The sequence below is a fragment of the Zalophus californianus genome, chromosome 1, assembly GCF_009762305.2.
Source record: "Zalophus californianus isolate mZalCal1 chromosome 1, mZalCal1.pri.v2, whole genome shotgun sequence".
NCBI lineage: Eukaryota > Metazoa > Chordata > Mammalia > Carnivora > Otariidae > Zalophus > Zalophus californianus.
In genome coordinates this window covers 170,992,673-171,004,800 of record NC_045595.1, presented here as the reverse complement: position 1 = coordinate 171,004,800, position 12,128 = coordinate 170,992,673, and the positions used below count along the sequence as shown (strand labels likewise).

At 34.9% G+C, this 12,128-nt stretch overlaps 1 protein-coding gene across 2 annotated transcripts in view; it reads left to right on the top strand.

Moving 5' to 3' along the window:
- The window catches only part of ARL6 (ADP ribosylation factor like GTPase 6), a 41,756-nt gene extending 34,671 nt beyond the window's left edge, over positions 1–7,085 (top strand). For both annotated transcript variants that reach the window (XM_027584700.1, XM_027584699.1), the window contains one exon: positions 6,422–7,085. In XM_027584700.1, coding sequence (XP_027440501.1) covers positions 6,422–6,447 — 26 coding nt within the window. In that variant the 3' untranslated portion in view covers positions 6,448–7,085. The remainder of the gene's footprint in view (positions 1–6,421) is intronic.
- The last annotated feature ends 5,043 nt before the right edge of the window (positions 7,086–12,128 follow it).

The following is a 12,128-nucleotide window of genomic DNA, read 5'->3' as shown; positions in this document are numbered from 1 at the left end:
CCATTTTCCAGTTGTTTAAATAATCATATGCCCATGGGATCCTGTAATTATCCCCACAGAATAACAAGCAATAAGATTATCTATCTATGAGCTATTATGTAGAAATAGAAAAGCTATTTCTCTGAAGTTACCTCAAGTTGTCTAACTTAAGCAAACATTTAAGGACAATCAAAACTAGGATTTAACATCCACAAAGGTGGGTTATTTAAACATAATTTTTCTCTCTAAAATAACCCTCATTTCCAGAGATAGCCAAATCAAGACTAATTTGTTTACAAAACAAGTCCAATTTTAATAAACTTGGCCTAATTATTTACATAAACTCAGCAAGAATAATGGTCATATAGATCTTTTAGAATCTGCTTTGCTGGAACTTTTATAAGGAATCTCTAGGTTGAACTTTTAGTAGCCTCTCCAGGTCAGAAGCCAAGCCAAGTACTTGCCATCAGACATGCCTGCCATACCTGTAGATTTGGGCGGATTCCTCTTCATGAGGTCTGCAGTATATCCTGAGGTTCCTGCACTTGCCAGGAAGTGATTCTTTACTCACCTGGTGAGGCTGCTGAGAACTCTAAGCAAGGTATCAGGCCAACATTTCCAAGGGGCTTTATGGCTCCCTGTTTTGTAAAGTCAGCCTTAGTTCCTCAAAGCTGTTTGGTCATATCTGAGTCTATGCATGTCTCTCTCAAATATGACATTCCAGTCAAAGCCTTGATAAAATAACTAATGTTTCCAATGGTGTCCTGTTACAAGGAGAACAGAAATAATAATAAAAATTTTAAAGTATTTAACTTTTTTTCTACCTGAACCCTCCAAAATTCAAAAGGTCTCAGTAAGTATTCTTTCTTCCATGACAATCATAGTCATTTATATAAGTTTAATAAGAATCTGTTCTCCTTGTAACAGGCTACATTTACTTCTATTACATTTTTCTGAAGGGTTTATTTAAATAAAGAATTTGCATCTTTACAATCAATATACTTGACAACTCTAGAAAATAATTTTAATTTATGGCAACAAATTTCTGTCAGATCTAGTGATAGAAGCACATTTGAAGTTTGGGACAAATTTCAGGCCTTACTGTCAATAATTAAAAATAAGCTTGAATAGAATATATCTTCTAAGAATCATGCTGAACTCTACGTATAGCTCCACTTATACATGTTTACACAAATTTTAACACTCATTTAGTATTGTAAATACCGGTATTCTATTGATGTTTTGTATATTGCAGTTTTGTTATTCATCAAAATAGCTATCATTGATTGGTACAGTCTTACCATATCAAGGAATAAATTAAGATATATCATTTCTTCTAAGATTACATTGTTTACTAATGACAGGAATGGATTGAAGCAGTGACCCACACAGAGCAATAGATGTGGATGAAACCAAGTTCTGTAGGTCCTTTTATTACAGGGCCCTGAGTCAGGCTGAAAAATGTCCATTTGTGAGCGAACTTGAGGGGAGTCAGTCCTATCAGGAATCTCCCAGCCCTGAACAAGGGTGAATAACAAAATATTATTAATTCTAGTTATAGTCTTGTGGCTGTAAATTTAATTTCTTTTACACTAACCTTTTAATGCCAATTATATATGTAATTTTGTTTTCTCTTATGCATATCCTGGTGAATCTAAGAATAGCCTGCTTGACCATACATAAAGAGACATAATATCTCTTTGGTTCAGAGTATTAAATGTACATCTGATAAATATTTTTATGTGTTATTAGTAAAATATAGTATTTTAATAAACTGCATAGACTATTGTATTTCTTTTTTTGTTTTTATGTAGATATCATGACATTTACTATTAAACTACAAAGAATGTTATAGTCATACTTTACAATTAAGTAAAATATAACTGAGAACCTCTAATGGTGATAAAGAACTGGTTTACACTTCTGATGATTTGATGGGACTTATTCCCATATAAAATAGTTTAAGGAGCAGTGTTCTACAGAAGACACCAGAAGCATATATTCAGCCTTGATTTCTTATTTTCCCGGTGCTTACTGCTCACAGTGAAGATATAGCATGGATAAAATCCTACTGTTGCTCATGAAAACATAGTACCTACTGAAAATAGGTTGAGAAATTGTAGTTCTCGCTTCCTTTTTTCATTTTTTGGTATATTTTGTCTGTAATAATGAGGCCACTAGGTGTCAGTAACGATCCAACATCACAGTGCCACTTGCCAACTCTGGTTTTATTACCCAATTTTTGTGTCTGATTTCTCTGATTCATTATCTTTGTATCTTACTTCCCTTTTTGTAAGGAGGATATACTGTTGGAAATATTTTTGTGCCTTTGTGTTACCAAATTATTTTATGTAACTTTTAGAGCGGTTTTCTGTGAACAGTTTCCCTATTTTATGTAGGGAACATAGGGTAGTAATAAAAAGCATTTGAGCTTTTGAGTTTAGCAGATTTATTCTACTACTTATCAACTAATTATTAACAATTTTCTGTTATTTTCTTTTGAAGATAATTTTCATCACCTATACAATTAAAAATAAAATGTCAAAAATTGTATGGATTAAATGAAACACTGTGTTAAAGTGCCTAGCCTAAGAAAAAAACCCAATAAATGTTAAATTTACCCTTTTACCTAACTACTCTCTATTTAGGAGAGGAGGAAACTTAGTACACAGATTGAAGTGTTATCAGCTTCGTTTTGAATAGGAGATCCTTTGTTCATCTTTCCTATGTAATAGTAAATAGTTTACATTTTGATTCTCCAGACTCTTTCTCTGGACTTAAAAAGAGGTAAAAACCTAATCTGCAAATTAGGTAGCAGTAGATACAGGAGACTAGTCCATGCCTGTAGCCAAAGGTTTTTATGTAAATTTAACTGTGAAGATATTCTGAATTTATATTTCTTCATTTTGCTTCCAGAATTCTGAAATTTCCTAGCATGATAAACAAGAAAGCCTCTGGTTGATTTTGCACCAATTTAATCTTATTATTTTAAGGTTAAAAATGTTGAGTAAAATATTAAATGACATATTTTGTGCCATGATTCCATTCTCTTTCGGAAGGATTTTCAATAATTACATACATATTATAACCCAAAGACAAGAACCCCTGAGTAGACTATGAAGTATTTTTTAAAACCACCAAAGAATGTACAGAAACGATTGCAGAAGTGTAAGTTGTATTCTAGCTCTGAAACTTTCAAATGAGATATTTCTAAAAAAATCTAAAAGACTAATCTCATTTTATCACTTTATCTGTATGGGAAAAGCTAATGCTTCCAAGGTCTTAAAATAAGACTTTTATAAACTTATGCATGTGGGTATTCCAATGAAAGATAGAGGACTGAGCACATACTTAGTTTCATCCCCTTCTCAAATCTTACTAACAGTAAGGGGGCTTTTGTCTAAAGACATTATCCTACAAGGGCAAAAAAAAAAAAAAATGGAAGTGACAAAAATGGCAACCAAATTTCAGAAGCTGGATGTCTGATGAATGTTGAATGACTTAACAGACCTGAGAATGGTGAAGTCTAAACTAGCACTGAGGAAAGCTGGAAAGCATCCCACTTTACGATGCAGATACCCTCAAAGGCTCAGATATTGATGGGAAGTGGAAAGGATGAGGTGGGGCTGAAAAGAGAGATAGTTATACTTTCTTGCCCCCCAAAAAGATTGAAGGTTCATTCTTTCAGAGAGTCAAACAGAGTATCTCTGGACTAGGGTATACCAAACACCAACTGTGTGTGGCAGTGCTGATCTGAAAATGAGGAATAACTGAAAGTTTTATACCAAATAGTATAATCCTCTTCTGCCTTCTCCTACTTCTCCAAGAAGACACTGGCAGTAGGTAGGATATAGAAAGTCATCTTTAAGGAATCAGACCAGTGAGAGAAAAGACCTAAAAGTATTAACACCAAAGATTCCCAAGAAAATGGTGTAGCTGGCTACACTAGAATAAAGACCACATTTGACAAGCCTCACACACATACTGAAATTTCAGTCAGCTTTATAGTGTTCATTCATACTTATGAGAAGATGGCAAAGGATCACCAGGCATTTGAGGACCAAAACATTATAAATTATGGAACACCAACAAACCAAAAAAGCCCGTTAGAGGAAGTAGAATTTTTTAGGGAGAACATTTCAAGAAACTATCATAGAGATAAGAAAAGGTATTACTTTCATGGAAATGACCAGGGATACTACTTGAAAAGGACCAAAGGGGAAAAAAAATAAGTTCTTGAAAATAATAGAACAGAAGAAATGGAAAACTCAATAAAAAGAAGATAAAATAGAGGCATTCTCTCAGAAAGTACAGCAAAAAGATTGGAAAGAAAAGAAAGTAGGAGGCCCAATATCCAAATAACAGGAATTTTAGAATGAGCAAAGAGAGAAAATAGAGGGGAAAAAATTTATCAAATAAATCACCAAATGGTATTTTCCAGAACTGATGAGTTTTTAGTTGAAAGGCCTCTTGAGAGCCCAGTGCAGCAAATGAAAATATTACCACACCAAGGCTCACTATTACTTAATTTCAACACTGAAGACAATGGAAGATTCTACAAGCTTCCTGGGAAGAAAGTAAGTTTCATGTAAAGGATAAGGAAGCAGAAATAGCATCAGACTTCTAAACATCAACATTGGGAAGCTGTTAATTGGGCAATGCCTGGAAAAGTCCAAGGAGAAAATAATGAAATTATATGCTCAGGCAGTATCAGTGTATTGTGACTGTAGAATTAAGACATCTTCAGCCATTCACAGTCTCAAGAATGTACTTTCTATACCTTTTACTAAAGTAGCCATTGAAGGTATACTCTTCAAAGACAAGGGAATAAACCAAGAGGAGAAAATAAGAGACCACAAAACAGGAAAACCAGTATAAGAGCGTGTGGGAAAGATCCTCAGGATGATAATGAGAGATACTGAAATCCTAGAATGATAATGAAAGATCTCTTATGAAGATAGCTGGGCAAGCATAGAGAACAGCTGGTCCAGATTAGAGAGTTTTGGAAGACTCTTAAGGGAGAATTCTTCAAGAAAGTGAAATTCATAGGCTATGTAATGTGTTTCATAATAATAAAGGTTTAAACAGTGTGGGAGTAATGGCAATGAATTAGTGTTAAGTACCTTAAAAAACTAAGCAGACAGGCAGGATTGGAGAATGAGGCACACTTATTAAAACAGGGAAAATGAAATGTAGAAGAAAGGAATGGTGGGGGAGGGGGATACAACCTGTCTCAGGTGTGAATAGCATGTACGTAGTCATCATATTGATGACTAGATTACTATGGTAGAAGAATGGGAGTGCTGGAAGCATAATGAGGCTTGCAGGGCAGCAGCGTAGAGTGTGTGAGAACTGAAGCCTCGTATTACATTGAAGGAACTGATATTTCAAAAAGTAATGATAAAAGTATATTATTTAGAGGTACAGAGGTAAATCTCCTAAGGGATTAGAAGTGGTTGCCTATGAAAGGAGAAAGAGGACCTGAGCCAAGGGACATTTTTCATACAAACTTTTGGAGAACCTCTCCAAAGTTTGTATGAAAAATGTCCCTTTGGAGAAGAAACTTTGGAGAAGTTGTTTGGAGAAGTTGTTTGGAGAAGTTCTCCAAAAGTTTGTGTGAAAAATGTCCCTTTGGAGAACTTTGGAGAAGTTCTTTGGAGAAGAAACTTTGGAGAAGTTCTTTGGAGAAGTTCTCCAAAGTTCGTATGAAAAATGTCCCCAAAGTTCTCCAAAAGTTTGTATAAAAAATGTCCCTTTGGAGAACTTTGGAGAAGTTCTCCAAAAGTTTGTATGAAAAATGTCCCTTGTTTGTATGGAAAAATGTCCCTTGGCTCAGGTCCTCTTTCTCCTTTCATAGGCAACCACTTCTAATCCCTTAGGAGATTACCTCTGTACCTCTAAATAATATACTTTTATCATTACTTTTTGAAATATCAGTTCCTTCAATGTAATACGAGGCTTCAGTTCTCACACACTCTACGCTGCTGCCCTGCAAGCCTCATTATGCTTCCAGCACTCCCATTCTTCTACCATAGTAATCTAGTCATCAATATGATGACTACGTACATGCTATTCACACCTGAGACAGGTTGTATCCCCCTCCCCACTAACAAACAAACATAGGTGTGTGGGGTGCCTAGGTGGCTCAGTTGGTTAAGCGACTGCCTTCGGCTCAGGTCATGATCCTGGAGTCCTGGGATCGAGTCCCGCATCGGGCTCCCTGCTCAGCAGGGAGTCTGCTTCTCCCTCTGACCCAACCCCCTCTCATGCTCTCTCTCTCTCTCTCTCCTTCTCTCAAATAAATAAATAAAATCTTTAAAAAAAAAAACATAGGTGTGTGCATAGGCTTCTACAGTGTTTTAATAGATTTTTCTTGGATTACTTTAGAAAATGGATTTTGCCTGTGGAGACTGATAATTTTTTGTTTGGTTTTTGTTACCAGATCAGATCCAGGCTGTGAAGACATGAAAAGATAGTATTTGGAAACCTCAACAATTTTCAATTCAAGGAATGTATCTTAAGGCAAACTGAATACTTCAAATTTTTTAAAAGATGTTTGTGCATCTAAGAATACTAAGACTTTATAATCTTCTGCTTGCATTTATGGATTCTGAATGAAATTTTTAAGAACATAGGACTTCAGGTATGCTAATATGACCATTAATTATATTAAAACTAAATCTTTCCTCAGAAGGGCTCCTTCCCCAGAATTATCAACTTCTTGGTAAAAGTCTACATTTGATTGTAATTAGAATGTTTAAAGTCAGATTTATAAGCCATCTCAGTATCTCATCATGATTTATAATATCTTTAATGCATTTTATTTTTTAAATTGTCTTCTGAGATTTAGTTTATGATGTAACTTTGCGGTATGATTGTGCTTGGAAAAAGAACTTTAAATATTTATAAGGGACCATGGGTAATTAATATATACATAAAATTTTTACTATATGTCACTGTCAATAAAACACAATATGCAATGTACCAACTAGTGTACTTTGTTTATGCTGAAAAGAATAATGCTGTGTTGTCATAATATTTAATGTTTTACTGTCAAGCATTTGTAAATTATCTGAGACAGAATTAAGCTGAATTTATCCAGTGAATGTGTATTGAACCTCTCTGTACCTACACTAGTCTGGCATTGTCCTAGGCAATGGTGATACAAGGTAAATAAATCAGATATATTCTTTATCCTTAGAGAACTTAAAAATTAATGAGGGTGATTTTGAGAACCTTTTCATACATAGTATCAATTTTATTTCATTGGCTGAATGAATATCTTGAATTTTAAGATTAAGAGGTATAAAAGTAAACTAATATGATTCTTCAATAATTATTTAACTGACTTCTTGTTTCTTTAAAATGTGTCTTTGTTAAAATAGATTGTGGCTCATCAAACTATGTCTTTCCTGAGCATAAACTGCTACAAAAATGTTCTTTAGAATCTTAGACACATCTCAGTATCTACTCTATGCAAATTGTGTTCTCAAAACTTAGAGACCAGTTGTAATTGTGAACTCTGAATAGAAGCTTTCATTTTAAATTAACCACTAGAAAACAGTATATAGAGCAGTGGTGTCAATCCTGAAAAACACTGGATATAAAGAACAACTGTAATATACAATGTGTAAAACATCTTAAATGTCCTTCGCTGTGAAAATGATAAAAACAGGAGGCAAGGGGCGCCTGCGTGGCTCATTGGTTGAGCATCTGCCTTTGGCTTGGTCATAATCCCAGGGTCCTGGCATGGAACCCCCTGTCCTCCTCCCTCTCCTCCCCACTTGTGCTCTCTCTTGCTATCTCTCTCTCTCTCTCTCAAATAAATAAAATCTTAAAAAATAAAATAAAATAAAATAAAATAAAATAAAACAGGAGGCAAAAGGTAAGTGAGTAATACTAGGTGTGTTATCGTAACTGTGGTACTGGTGTATGTGTCATAGAGATGTGAATAAAATCATTTTAGGGGCGCCTGGATGGCTCAGTCGTTAAGCATCTGCCTTCAGCTCAGGTCATGATCCCAGGGTCCTGGGATCGAGCCCCACATCGGGCTCCCTGCTCAGCAGAAGCCGGCTTCTCCCTCCCCCACTCCCCCTGCTTGTGTTCCCTCTCTCGCTGTGTCTCTCTCTGTCAAATAAATAAAATCTTTAAAAAAAAATAAAAAATAAATGAAATCATTTTTAAACTATAATAAAGTTCTGTAATTCAGTTTCTCTTAGTCCAAAAATCCCAGTGGTTTAGAATTTAGCAAATTAAAAGTTATCCAGTAGTCCAGCATTTTACCTAGCTTGCAGGCCTCTCATAAATTGTTTTGATGAGGATACAAAGTGAGATTCTCATTAATTTAGAGTTGCCTTAAATATAAAAAGGACATGAAAACACTGTAATTCAACAAAATACTTAAATGCTGTAGTTTAGGAGGATAGGAGAATAGTTTAGGAGGCTGGAGAAAGGGTGTATTAGAATTCAAATCCTCATCCACCAGAACTATTATAATAACAATAACAACAATAATAATAGCTATCACTATATGAACACTGTATTTTGGGGCTAGATATTATTACACATACTGGATTTTGCATTGTCACAATAACCTTGTGTGGTAGGTAGGTTTTATTATTTGTTTTATAGACAAGGAAACAGAGACCTAAAGAAGTTATTTGCTAAATGTCACTAGTAAATGCTGGTGCTGGGATTTAGAACCAAACCATCTGTTTAAGATAGATGAATTCAAGAGACAAGAGTATTACAGATAGTGGAAATACAGAGCTATCTGCCACAAGGATAGCTAAAAGGATTGAAAAGGCTCTCATTGAGGTGGGAGACCAGGATGAGGTGGGAAAGTCAGAAAAGTGACTACTATTTTGTTTTTAATTTTTTCTTGTTTTAAGTCTCTAAACACTTCAGATTTTCAGCTCGGGGTATATATGACTAATAAAAATACTTCTTAAAACTTTGCTGATACTAAGTTAATTGGTATTCCACAAACTACAGTAACTCACACCTATGCAAATATTTAGAAGAAAAGTACTGACTTTTTCCTTAGTTTCCATTATCTCCAAATCTATAAACATCTATTCTACTCTACATTTTCGTGTGAAGATTATGTAGAAGCACATTGGACTACAGGATGCCATAAAACTGTGGATAAGCTGAGGTTATTGCATTTGTATTTAACATAGTATACAATTAAAGTTTATTGCATTAAAACTCAAGTGTTTTTTCATGTTTATACATCACTGTTACAAAGTTTAATTCATTAAGCTCCATATTTCAATATAAACACTTCATAAAATGTTCAAAACTTATCTTATTGTATGTATTGCATTTAAATATTTATATGTGGCCCTATTCAGCCTGTGCCTTGTAAATCACAAAAGAGCTGAGTTTTATATATTTGTTTTTCATTTATAGGTTGTCTGCTAAAAATTGTCAATTATTTCTTGATTGCTTAAGTTATTTTTTTCTTTGGAATTCTTAGCATAACACATTGTGATTTCCATAAATATATGCAATTACTCTTGAGAATACTTAAGGCAGATACATCCTATGTGTAACTTTGGTACATTAAAATGCTGTAGCATTTTAACTATGCATATTTTCTGCTTTCTGATTATTCTCTTCTTAGTTTAAAAAATAAAACATTAAATGTTCACTTAAATAGATTTAAAATAGGTTTGTCCATTTCTTTGGCTGGGGAGAAATACTGTAATAGAAAATTGGTTATTGTGTTTAATTGAATGTTTCAAGTAACTTAGTTATTATATCTTCATACTGAATCTTTCTCATTAAGGATGCTCCTGCTGGGATTTGCAAGGGACTGTTTCAGGACCATCACTGACTCTTCCTTCTGGTCACTCAATTTTAATGCCACACTTGGAGTTTCATCAGTGTACAATGCTAAACTTTTTCTATAAACCAAGAGGGACAAATTAAATCCTTCTCCAAATTTGAAGTCACCAAGTAATGCTACATACAAGTCACAGAGGAATAGTAGGTATTTTTTTTTTAAGATTTTTTTTTATTTGAGAGAGAAAGCACAGAGGGAGAGTATGAGGGAGAAGCAGGCTCCCTATCGAGCAGAGAGCCCAATGCGGGACTCAATCCCAGGACCCGGGATCATGACCTGAGCCGAAGGCAGATGCCCAACCGACTGAGCCACCCAGGCGCCCCAATAATAAACATTTTTATAGCCTTTACTATGTGCCAGGAACTTTCCAAGCACTTTACATGTATTAATTCATTTAATCCTCTTGACAACCCTATGAAATACATGTTATTATCTCTGTTATATAGATCAGGTGTCAGCAAACTACCAATCTGGTTCTGTATGGCCTTTGAGCTAATAATTTTATATTTTTAAAGGATTAATTAAGAAAAAAAGGAGCAACAGATACTGTAATGTGATCCACAATGCATAAAATTATTTACACTCTGGGGCTTTACATAAAAATGGTCAACCCCTGTTACAGTGCAATAGGGGACCCTGAATTTTGAGCCTAGACAATCTGGCTCCAGAATCTATGTACTGAACCTCTATGAGGTTTGTCAAAAAGCTGAAGATTTTCTAAAATGGAATAGAACAATTTGAAATTACTTCTTTCTTAAATAATTATGTTAAGTATGAAAAATTAGATTCAAATGCCTAAAAAGTAATGCTCTTTGAAATCTTTTTTTCTCCCCTGGTAAGATTGATGTCCTGGCCTTCTGAAGTCTTTCCTTCCTTTTCTTTAAATGAGTAGCAACACATTGGGCAGATTCTGAAACATCAGACATGTTAATATTTTAAAGATTTATTTATTTATTAGAGCAAGTGCACACATAGTGGGGCAGGGATAAAAAGGGAAAGGGAGAGAGAGTCCTAAGTGGACTCCATGCTGAGCACAGAGGCTGATGTGGGGCTCAATTTCGCCATCCTGAGATCACTACCTGAGCCAAAACCAAGAGTCATACACTTAACCACTTAACTCACTGAGCCAGCCAGGCACCCCTGGACATGTTAATATTTTAAAGTATAACCACACACACAAGTTATCCCCAAGCATGTGGCTTGACCTTCCAGATTTCCCAATGACTTTTATCAGCATTTTGACGTCAATGATAACTACTGTTGAGAATCGAAATATATATGGTAAAATGTGGAAACATTTATGATTCAATTTGTGGATATGCATTTTTTTTAAGATTTATTTATTTTTAGAGAGAGCACAAGTCAGGGGAGGGGCAGAGGGAGGGAGAATCTCAAGCCGACTCCCCACCAAGCGTGGAGCCCTGTGTGGGGCTCGATCGCATGACCCATGAAATCATGACCTGAGCTGAAGTCAAGGGTAGGACACTTAACTGACCGAGCCACCCAGGCACGCCGTGGATATGCATTTTAAGTTAAGTGACCACAAGTAACAACTATAGCTAAAAATATTTTCTTAATTACAAACTTCATGGTTATGCCTGCATCTTCTAAATTTTTCCCATGTGCTAGTAAGTACAGCATATATCCATCCATAAAGGATGAGATCTCAAATTAGTCTCTCTCTCTCTCTCTCTCTCTCTCTCTCTCTTTTCTCTCTCATTCTCCTTTGGAAAAGTTTATAAATTATTCCAAATATTCTATGAAATACCTTAATGGAGTAAACTATTACTGAAATAGGTTTATGCTTCTTCCAATTAAATGTAATCATTAATGTTGGCAGTTAAAGCCAATTTCACATTCAAGCTCTGTCTTAGCCTTAGTGTACTCTGTGTGTGTGTGTGTGTGTGTGTGTGTGTGTGTGTGTGTGTGTGTGTGAGAGAGAGAGAGAGAGAGAGAGAGAGAGAGAGAGAGAGAGCATGCGCACACATGTTCACACTTCACTCACCCCAGTGACCATTAACTTTTCTCCTTCAGCTTTCTCAGGCAGATTCATAGATCTATCTTGAAAATATGTTATTCTTACCATGTTTTAGGCTTTTTTTTTAATTTTGTTATTTGTTTTTATAACTTTTAAATGTGACATATCAACTCTTGTCATTTCTGGAAACCTTATTGTTTATTTGATAGAGATTTAATGTATTTTTAGATGGTGGATTATTAATGTCTTAAATACTATCTGCTAATTCAGTAAGTTTAATTTATACATTCACAAAATATAACTTACCCTTTTTTACATTAT